Genomic DNA, 16,875 nt, shown 5'->3' on the forward strand with positions numbered 1-16,875 from the left:
ATCCTCTTAGCCACAGTTGCCAACCTATTTTTCTTAAGTTCTAGGATTTGTTACAAATAAAAGTTGTTGGTTTGTTTATAAGTGTGCTGCTGGAGATTTCTTGGGGGCTTCCTGAGATTTGAGGTGGGAATAACATGTGTGTCCTATGGCCTGGTGGAGAGAGAGCTGACTTGGGGAGTCAGGAAGGTCATAAGATTGTGATGGGGAGAGGTTTTCACTCACCTCCCAGCTCTGAGTCAGAACCTTTCTGTCCAGTGTGGAGCCTCTGCTGTCCACTAAGAAAGAAACTTCTTTTTGTAAGAGTCTTTCCACACTGATTACATTCATCAGGTTTTTCTCTAGTGTGGATTCCATGATGTCCAGCAAGAGTTCCCTTATGTCTAAAAATCTTTCTACATTGGGTGTATTTATATAGTTTCTCTCCGGTGAGAGTAATGTAAAGTTAGAGATTATTTTTTGAGAAAGCCTTTGCACATTGGTTATATTCATAAGGGTTTTCTCCTGAGTGAATTTACTGATGTACAGTAAGAGTTCCCTTATATCTAAAAATGTTATGAAATCAGTTACATTCCTAAGGTTTTCCTACAGTATTAATTCTCCGATATGCTGTAAGTGCTCCCTCCCCTTTGCCTAAAAATCTTTCCACATTGGTTATCTTTATAAGGCCTTTCTGCAGTGTAGATCTTTTAATGTCAAGCAAGATTATTTTTTTAAAAGTTTTCCCATCCATTATATTCATATGTTTCTCTCCTGTGTGAATTCTTGGATATCCAGTGCGAGAGCCCATTTTTTGTAAAAGTCTTTCCACATTAGTTACATTTATAAAGTTTTTCTCCTGTATGGAAAAGCCCTATGCTGCCACTTGAAAAAAAAAAGATTAATGAATGAAATGAAAAATGACATTTCTCAGTTGCTGTCTTGCACTTTCTCTCTCCTCCCTTCTTCTCACTGTCACTATAGTAGGTAGGGCTTATGCATTCGTTAACTCATGATGATGATGATGATGATGATGATGATATTCAGGAGCTCCCAATAGCAGCTCCCCTGGTGCCCTCCTTCCTCATCAGGTCTTTCCCCTCCCTTCAGATCCCCATGGCTGCTGCAGGCACCATCTGCCCTTCACCCTAGAAAAGAGGGAGAAATAACCAGCCTGGGGGAGTCCCTCTCTTCCTGCTCCACCCTCCCACTTTATCTTGAGTACTACAGAGTACAATACCCGGGATAAGCAGGGATGGCTGGATTTCCACAGGTCTCCCACATGGATCTTTGTCAGGAGATCACATTGTGTCTTCTCCAACCTGTTTTTTTCACTTCTCTTTTGTGGTTTAGGGCCGGGCCATCCTTCCGGCTCTCACGTTGTCAACTTCAGCCCAACATCTGTGTCATTGTCCACTCCTCATCCTCTCCCAGCTGACATTTCCAATCAGTAGCAGTTCTTTGTTCTTCTCCCCCACATCTCTCTTGTCTGTTATCCTGATGCTCAGGTAGCCGCTCTCCCGCCCCCAGCCCTCTTCTGGACCATCGCAGGAGTGGGCTGCTGGGTCTTCCTGCTGCTAAGCTCTTCCCTCCATCCCAGGCTCTGTGCCCTGAAGCTGCAATGAGATCCCCACAGTTCCAAGCTGCCCACGTCAGTGCCTGGTTCAGGAAATCCTCGTGGTTCCTCCCTGACCAACATCCAATATTAGAATTGCCATGTTGATCTCCTCCCTTCAGGATTTCCTTTGGAAATTTGGACTAAGCTTCACAATAGGTACCATTGTTAACAGGGATCCATACACACACACAAATACATATTGTTGGGTACGTGGCAGTAAAGTATGTACGTGGCAGAAAAATAGCCGGAAGGACAGAGTGTTTCCTTAAAGGACTGGTAACTAGCTCGGAGTGGCCTGCAATGTGGCAGGGCAAAGGAGAAGAATATCCTGGCTGGACAGGATGGAAACTAGCTCTATAAAAGCATTGTAACTGCCCAGAGGGGAGGAGTCTCCTAGGGGATTCGGGGGGAAAAAAAAACATAGAGTGCCAAATAAACGTTTGCTGGGGCAAACAAACTGGGGCGTCCCGGGTGTTCTGCGAGGAAGAGCACAGCTGGAGGTGAGCAGGTCTTCGGACACCTGGAATGGTAAGAATCCAGTTGAGACCCTCTTGGGGAGTAGAGGGATCTTACACCACATATATGTAATTTATAAACAAGCACACACACTAGAGGTTCAAAAACGTTTTACTGATAGAGGGAAATGTGATCAAAACAAATTAGGAGACGACTTCCTTTGAGATCATCTATTCTATCTTCCTCCTCCTCACTTTATACATGAGAAAACATAGACCCACGAAGGTGACCCAAGATCACTCAGGTAATAAGTGGCAGAGTAAGGATCCAGACTCAAGTCCTCGGGTCCCAAAGCCAGTATTTGTTCCCCTCTAACAATCACAAAGTTGTTCAAGTTTTAGTGAAATTGTGACCCAGTTGGGGTTTTCTTGGCAAAGATACCAGAGCCATTGGCTGTTTCCTTCTCTGGCTCATTTCACAGAGGAGGAAATGTAAGTGACTTATCCAAAGTAACCCAGCTAGTGAGTGTCTGAGGTCAGATTTGGGCTGATGAACATGCGTCTTCTCTGTTCCAAACATAATGCACAGTACTGTTTTCTCTATATGCAGAGGCCTCTATTTGCTGTTCCACCTACTGTCCGATAACAATAATAACTATAAACAATGATTCATGTGTGCAAAGCACTTTACAATTATGATCTCATTTGATCCTCACAACTATCCTGGGAGGTAGATGCTGTCATTAGCCCCATTTTACAATTAAGGAAACTGAGGTGAATGGGTAAAGTGACTTGCCAGGGTCACCCTGATAACTCAGGGGTTAGGTTTGAACTCTCTTTGCCATCCTTTTGCTACCTTGGTTGCTTCTGGTTGTCACTGCACAGCCTGAGGTGTGAGACCTCGTCTCCCACATTGACATTCTGTTGCACAGAAATATGCAAATGAGAGAAATAATCGGTGAAGAAAGCAGCCTTTTGTAGATCTTAGAACGCGAATTTGGAATGAAAACCTGACTAAAGTGGCTGGGGCTCAGGGAGACAGAAAAGGAGGGGAAAGTTGTAGCTTAGCTGTGGGTCACATGCTTCATTCCGTTATGGACAGGAACTTCTCCCCAGGAGGAGCTTAGGCTCATCTTCATGCTCCTGGGATAGATGGGGTGGGAGGGGGGACATATGGAGGGGTAAGTAGGTGTGAGATGAAGCAGGAAGGTGTATGTCCTGGAGCAGCCCCAAAGGGGGGGATGGGAGGGACCTCGTGGCCAGGAAGGAGGACGGGGTGCTTGATCCTCCTCGCTCCTGGTGTGCGCCTGTTCTATACAGGACGCCCGGGCTTTGGTGGGTGTGAAATTAAACCGCTTTTTACCTTCATCCCTCTCTGAGGCCATTCCCCCTTGGGAATGCTGGTAAAAGGGGTTCCTGTTTCAGTTGAGTATATTGTAAAGATGCTTGAATTCAAATGGGAGATTCATTTTAAAGGCACTTTTCTAATCCTACCATCCACAGTTGCCAACCTATTTTTCTTAAGTTCTAGGATTTGACATTGATAGGTCATGTTCCTTTTTAAAATTATTATTAATTTAATTATTAATAATTCCCTTGCTAGTCTTGACTTTCTGTTCTTCCAGATAAATGTTATTATTTTTTGTACCTCTATCAGGTAACTTTTTGTTAGCCTGTATGTTATTATGGCACTGAATAAGTAAATTAGTTTAGGCAGCATGGTTTTTAATATCATTATTATATTGACTCTGTCTCCCCATGAATAATTGATGCCTTTTCAGTTGTTTACATCTAACTTATTGCTTGGTGCTAAGCTTGTGGGCATATAAACAATTCTTTATCATTTATGTAGATTTACCTCATATTCTGCTATTTTGCTAAAATAGTTAATTATTTAATTTTTAAAAATTGATACCCTATGGTCCTCTACATAGATTATAATCATTTTTTAAAAAAAAATTTGATAACCCTTTTTATTTTCAAAACATATGCACGGATAATTTGACAAATTGACTGTTGAATAGCCTTGTATTTCAGATTTTCTCCTCCTTTCCCCCACTCCCTCCCCTAGAAAGTAAGCAACTCAATCTATAGTAAACATGTTATAATATATGTTAAATCTAAAATGTATCAGCATATTTATACAATTCTCTTCCTGCAAAAGACAATTGTATCATATTCAAATAGCGATGATTTTATTTCCTTGTTGCTTATCTCATTCCTTTCATTTCTTTTACTTCTCTGATTTCTATAGCTAACTTTTCTCATATATTATATTGAATAATGGTGAGGACAATAGGCAGCCTTCACTCCTGATCTTATTGGGAAGGCTTCTAGGTTATCCCTTTTACCGATAATGCTCGCTGCTCATGGATCGAGGGCGATACTGCTCATCATTTTAAGGACTGTTCCTTTTATTCCTAGGCTCTCTAGTGTTTGGAACAGAAATGGATGCTCTATTTTTCTTCCTTTTTTTTGCTGAGGCAATTGAGGTTAAGTGACTTGTCCAAGGTCACACAACCTAGGAAGTGTTAAGTGTCTGAAGTCCTATTTGAACTCAGATCCTACTGATTTCAGGGCTGGTGCTCTATCCACTGCACCACCTAGCTGCACCTGATCCTCGATTTTTCAAAATGTTTTTTGTTTTTGCATCTTTTGAGAAAATCATAAAATTTCTCTTGGTTTTGTTACTGATTTGGCCAATTATGTTGGTAGTTCCTCTAATAAAGAACCAAGTCTGCATTTCTGATATAAATTCCACTTGCTCATACTATATAAATCTTGTGATATATTTTTGTCATTGCTTTGCTAGTTCTTTGTTCAAAATTTTTCTGTCAATATTCACTAGAAAATGTGGTTTACTATTCTCTTTCTCTGTATTAGCTCTTTTTGGTTTAATGATCAGTTCAATATGTATGTGCTAGAAGAAGTTTGTTAGGACTCTTTCTTTGTCTATTTTCCCAAATAGTTTAGGTAGTGAAGAAATTGTTTGTTTTTTAAGTTTTTTTTACAATATATGTATACATGTTTATACAGTTATCTTGCTGCACACACACACACACACACACACACACACACACACATCACATTTAGAAAGAAGGTAAAAATAACCTGGGAAGAAAAACACCAATGAAAGCAAACCACAACAGAGAGAGTGCAAAATGCTATGTTGTGGTCCACACTTATTTCCTAGAGTTCTCTCACTGGATGTAACTAGTTCTATTCATTATTGAACAAATGAAACAGATTTGGTTCATCTCATTGCCAAAGATAGCCACTTCCATCAGAATTGATCACCATGTAGTATTGTTGTTGAAGTGTATAATCATCTCCTGGTTCTGCTCATTTCACTCAGCATCATTTCGTGTAAGTCTCTCCAGGTCTCTCTGGATTCATCCTGCTGGTCATTTCTTATAGAACAATAATATTCCATATTATTCTCCTAAATATATCACAATTGATTCAGCCATTCTCCAATCGATGGCCACCCCTTCAATTTCCAGTTTCTAGCCACTATACAAAGGGCTGCCACAAACATTTTTGCACCTACGGCTCCCTTTCCCTCCTTTAAGATCTCTTTAGGGTACAAGCCCAGTAGTAGCTGCCGGATCAAAGGGGATGCACAGTTTGATAACTTTTTGAGCATAGTTCCAAATTGCTCACCAGAATGGTTGGGATCCGTTCACAACTCTACCAACAATGCATCAGTGTCCCAGTTTTCCCATATCCCCTCCAACATTCATCATTATCTTTTCCTGTCATCTTAGCCAATCTGACAGGTGTGTAGTGGTATCTCAGAGTTGTCTTAGAAATTAATTATTCTTTAAACATTTGGTAGAATTCACTTGTGAACCCATCTGTCCCTGAGAATCTTTTCCCAAGGACTTCATTAATGGTTTGTTCAATTTCTTTTTCTAAGTGTGCCTATTTTGACTTTCCATTTCCTGATCTGTTACTCTGGGTAATTCGTTCTTTCATAAATATTAATCATTTTGGTTAAATGTATTGACCTAATTTGGCAAAATATTTCTGAATTATTACTTTAATTTCTTCTTTATTGGTAGTGATTTTTCCCCTTTCATTTTTGATACTGGATATTTGGTTTTCTTCTTTCTTTTTTTCTAGTCAACTAACCAATCACATTGTGTTTCCTCCCCCCCTCCATAAAACAAGTTTTTAGTTTTATTATCTTATTTTTATAAAAATTAATCCCATTCACTTTAACTTTGAATTTCAGGATTTCGTGAAATTTAATGAGATGACTGATGCCTGTTTAACAGTTCTAATGTCTTGTGAGAAAAAGAGCCATCTAAACCCAGAGAGAGGACTGTAGGAACTGAATACCAATCACCACATAACATTCTCACTCTTTTTGATGTGGTTCACTTGAATTTTGTTTCCTTTTTGATCCGAATTTTCTTGAGTGTATAAATGTTTACACATATTGAATTTAACATATATAACATATTAGATTGCTTGCCATATCTAGGGGAAAGGGGGGGAGAAGGGGAAAATGCTAAATGCAAGGGTCAATGTTAAAAAATTATCCCTGAATATGTTTTGAAAATGCAAGCTTTAATTTAAAAAAAAAGATTGAAGAATTTCAGGATTTTCCATTTGGTGTCCAATTGAGGATTTTTAATTAGTTCTTTCCCCAAATCTTTTTGGATATATGCCCAATTTATTGATCTGCTCTTTTTCCATTTTGTCACTATAAGAACCTAGAGAAATAAATTATCCTCTAAATACTACTTTGGCTCCATCCCATACATTTTGGTATGTTGTCTCATTGTTGTCATTCCTTTTAATGAAACTATTGACTGTATCTTCGATTTGTTCTTTGATCCCCTCCATCTTAACGTTTAGATTATATACTTTTCAATTAATTCTTAACTTATCTTTCCACTGCCCATTGTGGAATGTAACTTTTATTAGATTATGATTCAAAAAAGAATACATTTCATTTTTCTGCCTTTTTTCTTTGGATTTTGAGGATTTTATGCCCTATTATATGGTCTATTTTTTTTGTGTAGGTACTGGGGGATGCTTAGAAAATAGTATATTCCTTTCGATCCCAATTCAGTTTTTCCAAAGGTTGGTCCTATCTAACTTTTCTCATTCTATTTACCCTATACCCATATGTCACATCTGTTTTTTGTCCTTTGGGCTATCCTATTAGTGATACAATTTTTAAGAATTACATGTATTATTTCCTTGTGTAGGAAAGGAAACTCTTAAGTTCTATTGAATCTTTTATGATTTTTTGCCCCTTTCTATCTGTTTATGCCTCTCTTGAACATAGGGGTGTGTGTGTGTGTGTGTGTGTGTGTGTGTGTGTGTGTGTGTGTGTGTGTGTGTGTGATGAGGGTCTCAAAGGAGTTTGGGTTCTTTCTCTACTTGTAGGTCTTTAAGCAGAGATCAAGTGACTACTTGTCAAAGTATGTTGTAAGAGGAAATTTTACCTGTATAGGATGGAGTCTATGGTTAGTAAGGCCCTTTGCTATGTTCTAATTCTGTGACATTATTGTCCACTCTGATTATGGTGGGGGGAAGGGGAGAGATAGACTGCCAGAGAAAAAGAAAGAAAGTGACAAAAGAGAGAGAGAGAAATAAATGGAGATATGAAGAAGCAGAGAGGAACAGAGAGGCAGAGAGACAAAGAGACAGACAGAGAGACAGAGAAATAGAGACCCAGAGAGAGAGAGAGAAAAGAAAGAGACATAGAAACAGAGACAGACAGACAACTGACTATAGCAGATGTTGAGATGTTTGAAATAATCTCTTAGAGCAGAACTTTACTACAAGTTTCACAATGATAGTTGTTCGATAATTTTTCAGTCATGTCCGATTCTCTGTGGCCCCATTTGGGGTTTTCTTAGAAATACTAAGAGGTTTGAAGTAGACAAGCAGTAAGAAATGCAAGGAGAGGCCATGAGGTCATCATGCTGGGGGACATCAGATAATCCAAAGCTACTGGACCCAGTTCTTATCATGCTGTGATGCTATGTGCAAAGAGCAAGTCTGTTCTAATACTAATTGTGAGCGTAAGGAAGTTGTAGTAGGGAGGATGCCAGAGGGAGGTGACCACTGAAATTCAGTGCTGAAACCTAGATGGACCAGGATCCCAGGCCCCCTTGGAGTCCTAGTTCCCCTTTATCACCTAACCACAAAAGGTGTGGGTCCGTGTTCACCAGTCAGATCCTAGTCGATTTGGGGGTTCCTGTATGGGGTCAGTGAAGAATTGGGGTCAATCAGATGCTTCCTTCCCTGGATGTCACCAAGGAAGGGTCCTTCCTTGTATGAACCTTAGGAGGGGAGGGTCCTCACAAGCCTCAATGTTAAGCAGGAGGCTCATGCTTGTGCTTGTCTATGGGAGCACAGCAGGCTCTGGCTATTTGGCCGTCTCTGGAGATCAGAAGGAAGGGGCTGATTGTTGGGAAACATAGCACACAAAATGCAGACCCATTCACCAGCCACCTGCTGGAGTATAGAAAAATGTTGTGGGACATGGCAAAGATGCAGTTGATTAAGTAAAAGGAGACAAAAATGAACACCAGCAGCAGGATGGACCTGGTCACCCGGATCTCCGGGGAGGCTCTGAGGTAGCAGCTGGTCCAGTACAAGTGCTGGACTTGCTGGTAGTGTTTTCTCAAGAGAATTATCTTGTAGCTGCTTATGCATATCATCAGCCCCACACAGAACACGTCTTGGAAGGTAGTTAACAATATAAAATACCTGGCCGGGTTTTTCCAAGTACAGAAAATGAGGTCAAATGTTATCACAGAGCTGTTATTGCTGCTGCGTGGGCCTTTCATGCCTACAATAACGCCAGCTTCTGAGAATAGGCTAAAGATCCAGCAGAAGAGGCAGGAAGGGATGATGTACTTGGGAGCTCTGGCTTTGAGCTCATTCCACGGGGAGGTGTTGGGACTAATGACAACCGCCTGGAAGCCGCTCAGCAGGCAAGTGCTCCAGAGAGAACAACCCCGGCTGACTCTCTGAAGATAAAAATCAATTTTGCACCAGGTGTCATCCAGGAAGTCTTTCACCCCAAATGCAGATATTGTCATTGGGATCCCCCTGGAGAGCACAGAAAGGAAGTTGGCTAAAGTGAGCTGGCTGATGATTTGGTTTGTGGCCCTCAGCTTACGGTGAGTGAAGATGAAAAAAGACAGGAGAATGGAGTTCCCCAGAACTCCAATTCCTGTCTGACAAAGGAAAAGAGTCCCTAGAAATACATGAAGTGGAATCATTCCGTCCATGTTCAGGGTGGAAGAATGGTGATCAGACAGAGGGAACCTTGACAGAAAAGAAGACAGAAAAAAAAAAAAATCAGAGCAGCCAAATGTTCTGAGGTGATTTCTATTTCCCACTCACACTGACAGATTCATGTTGGATAACCAGAATGTGGCTACTAAATCCCCTCACAGATCCAGGAGTAATCCTGGGATTCTGAAAGGGAGATTGTCTTTCCAGCGTTATAGCTCATGAGTCCCCCACAGGGTGCTTCTTGCCACGGTTTCTAGTTGATATTGTTTAATCATGAAACAAGAAGCTTTTAGAAAAGTGAATTTTCTTTCTTTCTTATCTACCTATTGAAGTTGTATTTGTTTTTATGCTGAACATAATATACAATGAACAAAATGGGCATTGCCATATGTGTGGTAGAACCTGACAGAAGTAGCTAGGTAGCTGAGTAGAGAGAGAGTATTGGGACTTGAGGCTGACCTCAGATACTTAGGAACATTGTGACCTCTGCCTTAGTTCCCTCATCTGAAAATGGGGATAACAACTGCAGCTAACTCTCAGGACTTCTTGTAAGAATCAAAAAAATTAATATTTGTAAAATGCATAACATGGTGCCTTGCAAATATACCATGTTTCCCCGATAATAAGACACTGTCTTATTTTTTTTTTTTTGGACAGAAAAATGCCAGAGGGATTATTTTCAGGGGAGGGTTTATTTTATAAATATTGACAGCAATTTTAATAAACAGGTAAATGTGAACAAAAAAAAGTACCTTTATTCAATAATGATCATGTCATCTTCTTCAACAACATCGTCATAAGTGTCCATACCCTGAATTCCGTCCTGGATGTCTTGTGCCTCTATTTCCTTCAGAAGAAGTGGAGCCAATCTGTCATGTCCAGCAATATAGCTCTCTTTAAATGAACATGTCTTGTCCAGGTAACCTGCTCGTAGTACCTTGGTGACACAGCTGTCAGTAGTTTTATCCCATGACTTCTTCACCCAAGTCACGACTTCTTGCAGACAGGGCTTCACAAAGTTTCCACGCTGATTTCTTTCCATTCTATTTTCATTGTAGTCATTGACTTCCATGTGCAATTGCAATATCAAGGGTCTGGAGATAGGCAGTCATTCCTGGAGGAATCATTACTTGATCTATTCTTCTCTCTGCAAGGAAGTTCTTCATTTCTTTAGCGTGGTGAGTGCTGGCTGAGTTCTTCTTTTATCCTCCATCATGCCCCCTCACTCCCGCTTACATACCGGGTTTTTATGTTGTCCTGCCTCAGCTCTCCTCCCGCGGCACTGTTCTCAATGGCACCAGCAAGCAAATCACTGGGGAAGAACAGGATGATGTGCTCACTGCTGCAGCTCTGATTGAATTCAGCTCAGAGCGCAGCGTGCGTTTCACCGGGGTGGGGGGTGGGGGAGTGGGGGGACGGTGCATACAGAGGGTACCATAATGTAGCGTGTAGCACAGGGGATCACCTTCACTACTGTAGCAATCTCAATAGGGCTTATTTTCAGGGGAGGGCTTATTTTAGAGGAATCTTACACTGTAAGGGGAGGGCTTATTTTCAGGATACGTCTTATTATCGGGGAAACACGGTAAAAATTTTAATAAATCCTTGTTTCCTTAATAAATCTTTGTTTTCTTTCTTCTTTCCTTTTAGAATTATATTTGAAACTGCAGGTGTCTATTACATACAATAATATATATATATATATAATACAGTCAATAAAAGGGTACTTGGTAAGGTGGTATACTATGAACATTGGTATAAAACATTCTCCTAAATGCCTATGACACCATTTCACAACTTCCTGCAGGATTCAGGGGAAAATAGACTGCAATTTAGAATCTATATAAAAATGGACTAATTTACAGCTTCTGGAAGTTCTTGTGGCATGGTGCCATTTTCTGCTCAGTTCTTCGTGGAGCTATGAATCTGCTTCCAGTCTGTGTTTGGCACTTAATGAAGACACTGCCAACAGTTCATCTTGGTCTTTCCCTGGGATATTCGTAGGAAGACAGGAAATTTGTGAGACACAACTTGGACCAAACCTTGAGAGAGAGGAAGCAAAGCGGGTAGACTAAATCTATTTTTTGTTCTCAAACTTTCCAGTCATTCCCTTCTTTTCGATCACTAGCTGACTCCAAACCTTTCAATCAATCAATAAACATTACTAAGAACTTCTATGTCAGCCACATAAGAGCTAAGAGCTATGGATACAAAAAGAGGAAAAATATAGTTCTTGCCCTCAAGGATCTTAAAATCTAACCAGGGAGACCATATGCAAGGAGGGGCTTTGAATGTCAAATACAGCATTTTGTATTTGCTTTTGGAGGGCCATATAATTATGTCAATAGATGCTGGGAAAATTTTTTCAAAATCTTAAGTCTGCATTTCTTCAAAACTCTAAAAATTATAGAAATAAAAGGATCTTTAGTTAATATAGTTACTTCTATCTATCTAAATACAAGAGCAATTATTTTATATAATGGAGAAAACTTAGAAGCTCTTCCAATAACATGACAGGTAAAACTAGAATGCCAGTTATCATCATTAGTATTTAATGTAGTTCTAGAAATGCAAGCTATAGCAATAAGACAATAAAGAGGAACATAGGGAGGAGGCATAAGCAAAAAGGAATCTGAATTCATACTTTTTCGAATAATGTGATGGTTTATTAGAAAACCCTGAATGGTCAAAATTAATTAAAATAATAAATACATTGAAATTGTAGAATGTAAAAACCAATATATGCACATCTTCATCACTTCTACATATTATTAATGAAATACAGTAAGAAAACTAGAATTAGAAATTCTATTTTCAATGACTACAGAAGTAATAAAAGATTTGAGGGAAAAAATTTAAAATAAAACAAAATCTTGTGAGAACATATACCAATATACATCTATATGGATCCTAATATATAGGTGCATAAAGACAGAAGCAAGTAATTGGAGAAACTATCTGCCCAAAGGAAAGTCAAACCAGTAATAAAAAATTATCATATACATACATTAATGAAGTTATTCTGTTCTGTACCAAATTACCAAAGGAAATAGAAAATAATGAAATTCATGGTTTAGATTAAGCAACTTAAAGGAAATAATGAAAAAAGTGGAAAGAAAGGGGGTCTAGCAGAACCAGATCTCAAAATCAACTAAAAATGATTACAGACTTGCATGATGAATACAGATAAACTCATCTGGCTCAATGGATTAGCTGCACATCATACAGAAGAAAATACAGTAACACCTAGTTTAATGACTTCAAAGTTCCCAGTTATTTAGGAAAGGACTCATTTGACAAAAACAGTTCAGAAAACTGGATAACATTCAGGCAGAAATTGGGAGCAGATTATATGGAAATGGAAACTGCAGAGTAAAGTTTTCTTTAAGGACAGAAGGCTGATTTCATTTGTTTACCAGCCCAGGGATTCCCTCAGAAAGCACAAAGACAACAAACTAATCCTCATGAATATGAAAGTTAAGATGCTAAATAGAACTGAAATTGAAGCATGTCAAGTCTCATGTTGAGAATTGAGATGGACAAATTCAGCTGACATCTTCTATTAGACCCTCCTGACAGATTCAGTACATATTTAAGCCTGTTTGGCTTGGATGATCTGGAATTAAACAACCCTCCTTTTACAGAGTTCTTGAGAATGTAGAAATTGTTCTCTTGATTCTGCCCATTTTATTCATCATCAGTTTATATAAGCCCTAGAAACTGTACACTTTTATAATATTGATTCTGTAACCCATACTGTTCTAGTTCTGCTCATTTCATACTGCAGTACCAGTTCATCCAGGTAATTTCAAGGCTTCTCTGAAGTAATCCATCTTCTCATTTCTTACAGGACAATAATTCCCCTCTGTATTCATAAAGAACCTTTCCCCAGTTGATGGCCTTCCCCCACATGTTCAGCTTTTTTCATATAAAAAGAGTTTCGATAAACATTGTAATATATTTGTGACCTTTTCTTCTTTCTTTCATCTTTTTTTCCAGTAAAAAAAAGCACTTCACTAAAATGAATAAATATCACAGTCATGTCTTATGAAGTATACAACTTTCCCCATCCGTGACTCCTTCCCTCTGCAAAGAAAGTTAGGAGTTGAATTTTCTCAATTTTTCGCTAGGTAGTTTTGGTCATTATAATTACATTGTTCAATTTCTACATTTTGATTCTTTTTGTTATATTGCTATTGTTACTATGTATATTGTTTTCCTAGTTCCTGACTTCACTGTACATGAATTTATAAAAATGTTCCCACACTTCTTTGAATTCTTCATAATTACTGTTAAGTGAAATGAATTAATATTGTAATTTGACAATATACCGCCATTATTTATGCATTCCCCAAATGATAGGCATCTATTGTATTTCTAATTCTTTATTTTTACTTGGATACTCTAAATACTTTGTAGTATATAAGATCTTTCTTTTTGTCTTTGACTACCAGAATTATCTAGCTAAAAGTAGGACCTCTGAGTCCTTTACTCTGAAGGTTGGATTAATTTGCTGTTGCAGCACAGTACAAAAGTATACCTAATTTATGGTTGACATTTCAACCCTAAAAATTTACATAGTGTACCTCCTCAAATCTGAAACTTTTGATTTTTAATTTTCATATTATCAGATATATACAGAAATTGTATATGCTCATAAATAGTGAGCATTTTTTTTGTGCTGGTTTTTTTGTGAATGGTTTGTACCTTTGATTACTTAACCATAGGAATGGAGCTTGTCCTTATAAATTCATACAAATTTTCTATATAGTTTAAATGTCATCCCTTAAAGAGGATATTAGATATGAAGATTCCCCTGTGCTCCACCCATTAACAGCTTTCCTTTTAATACAAAGGACATGGTTTTGATCGTGCAAGAGATGTTCAATTTCATGCAATCAAACTTACCTTTTTTGCCTTTTCAGCCTTATTCCTTTCCTTGAAATCTCTCCCTAGCAGTGGATGTGTAAGTCATCTAATCACGCTGATGTGAACTTTCATTTTCTAGCTTTACATCTGTTTTGAGCTTATTGTGGACAGCATGTGTTGAAAGCTATTAGTCTAAAAATAATTCCTACTAAAGTATTTTTCAGGTTTTCCAGAAGTTCATATTGAATTTATAATTTATGTTTTTATAATTTATGAATTAATAATTTATGTTTTCACATTTTTTTGAACACAGAGTTATTGAGTTAAATACTTCTGATTAATCTTTAAAATCCTTTACAGATTGTCCCGAACTTTCTTTCTAGTCTTCTTATGCATTGCCTCCTTCATCTCTCTGTGGTGCAGCCAAAATGGATTGCTTGCTTCTCTTCCTTGCATCTCCAGTCTCTGAACTTCATATTTGCTGTGTCTCCTACCTGAAGTGCCCTCCTTCTGCCCTTAGAATCACTGGTTTCCTTCAAAATTCACCTGAAAGATCAACTTGCATGAAAAGCCTTTCCATTTCTTTCTAGGGCTTCAAATAACCATGTATTTGCTGTGCATAGATTTTTATGTGTAAATGTTTCCTTCCTTAATTAAGTGTAAGGATTAGGAGGGCACAAACCACAATCCTCAGAGACTTCCTGACAAAAGGTAAATTTTGAATGATGGCTTGTCAGTTGTTTTTTTTTTTTTTTAACTGATTCTCCCTGCTCCGGATTTAACCCAAAGATGCCCAGCAGTTCTGGAGCACAGTACTAAGAAATACCATATGGAGCATGCAATTAGAAAGAAAGTAGTTTCCTTGATCCTGAAAAGGATCAAGTAAGATACAATTTACTTGATCAAAAGGGTGTTGCTGCTGAGTATGGCATTGAACAAGTAGACCAATTGAGGCAGAATTGTCGTTTTTATTATGTCATGTAAAAGCACTTAGCCCAGTGCCAGACACTTAGTGGTAAAGCCTAGTTCCCAAGATAAAGAGGAAAGGAGAAGTCTACATGATACAAATTAGATCATCACACGGACATCTTTATCAACCACATCACCTGCTCCTCAAAATCTTCTAGGAAACTCGAAACCACTTAAATGTTTTTAATGCTCTATAGAATTATCTGACCTCAGGAATAGGAGAAACCATAGGTAAAGGAAACCAGTACAAACCTCTAAATGGCAGGTTCTGATAATACCTTTAACTTTGTGGTGACTGTGGAAGGGGCAGATTTCACAAACCCCTCAGGATGTAGGAGGGCAAGTCCTCCAGAGAATGTTTCTGTCCCACCTCCCATTTCATTTTCCTGTAGAATATCTGGCCCCTTGTCCTCCTATCCTCAACACATCCTTACAATGGCTATGGAGCAAAGTTAAGGAGACCCGATAGCCTCAGGTTGTGTTACCTCCGATCCGGCAAAGAAAGCAGAGAAGTCCCCACTACTAACCCCAGAGACTTCCTCCCACTGGGGCATCTTTTCCATGCTCTTCTAGGGAGAATTTATGGAGGCTGCATCAAAACCCTCATAATTATGGCTCTCTGTGTGTGTGTGTGTGGTCTTCCAGGAGTGATTCCCCAAGCATTTCAAAATGGGAATTCTGGAGGGTCATCGAATCCTTGTTTTTGTAGGGCAGGGCCATGGATATAGAGACAGGATTCAAAGGCCTGAGGAGCTCATGCTCCTCATCAAGAGAAGGAAAAACTGCCATACAATGACAACTGCTTCCTGATAATCTGCTTCCCTGCATCCCCTCTGTCCCTCACCAGCAGGAGAAGATCCTCCAGCTTTCCCTCCTACAGGGAGGGGAGAGACGGTCTGTCCCTGCTCCCAGTCTCTCCCCAACTTACTGTGCCTATTCTACCTCCTTAAATGAACTCGGTTCCTTGCATCTGTGACCTGAAGGGAGGAGGCACCTACCGAGCTCAGCAGGGAGGAGGAAGGGCCTGGAGTCAGGAATCCCTGTCTGCAGAAGCCGCCTCTGATTTAAGCTTGACTGGCTGATCACAGCCTCTGCCTGGGGACAAAAGGCGGTGGGGCTGATGGGGAGGCCCAGGTGCTAAGCCCTACAGCCGGGGCTCTGGAGATGCCAGGGATGGTGATGCTGGTCAGCTCGTGCCATCCCCCGTGTGCCGGCCCTGGAGCAAGGGACCAAACTGGGGAGATTTGGCTCCTTGTTCCTGCTCCAGAATCGAGTAGCCACAGGACACTGGACCAACTACATTGTCTGCCCTGGGAGCCCAAGTGCTCGTGGCCAGCAATTTACACGAGAAGACGACAGATATAGACATGCAAACAAATGGATAGGAAGACAAACAGGTAGATATTAAGGCAAGCAGGGAACCAGACAGACGGAGAGACAGACAGACAGGGAGGCAGGCAGATCGATAGAGAGGCAGCCAGCCAGAAGGTTAGGCAGGCAGGTAGGCCGGCAAATAGACAGTCAGACAGGTGGGTAGGCAAGCAGGTGAATAGACTGACAGGTAGGCAGACAAACAGAAAGGCAGCAGACAGGTGGCTGGGTAGGCAGGCAGGGAGATAGACAAACAGGTAGACAGACAAACAGGTAGTCGACAGACGGCTAGTTAGGGAGACAGGGAGATAGACAAACCGGCAGGCAGAAAGGCAGAGACAGACAAGT

The 16,875-nt window shown here is 39.8% G+C and overlaps 1 protein-coding gene across 1 annotated transcript; it reads right to left on the minus strand.

The window, feature by feature from the left end:
• Positions 1-8,387: 8,387 nt before the first annotated feature.
• On the minus strand, positions 8,388-9,540 carry LOC127564187 (vomeronasal type-1 receptor 4-like). Its single transcript, XM_052000585.1, has one exon. It carries the CDS (start codon positions 9,309-9,311, stop codon positions 8,388-8,390), a length of 924 nt encoding a protein of 307 aa, XP_051856545.1. The 5' UTR covers positions 9,312-9,540.
• Between the last annotated feature and the right edge of the window lie 7,335 nt (positions 9,541-16,875).

The sequence above is a fragment of the Antechinus flavipes genome, chromosome 5, assembly GCF_016432865.1.
Source record: "Antechinus flavipes isolate AdamAnt ecotype Samford, QLD, Australia chromosome 5, AdamAnt_v2, whole genome shotgun sequence".
NCBI classification, from domain to species: Eukaryota; Metazoa; Chordata; class Mammalia; order Dasyuromorphia; family Dasyuridae; genus Antechinus; species Antechinus flavipes.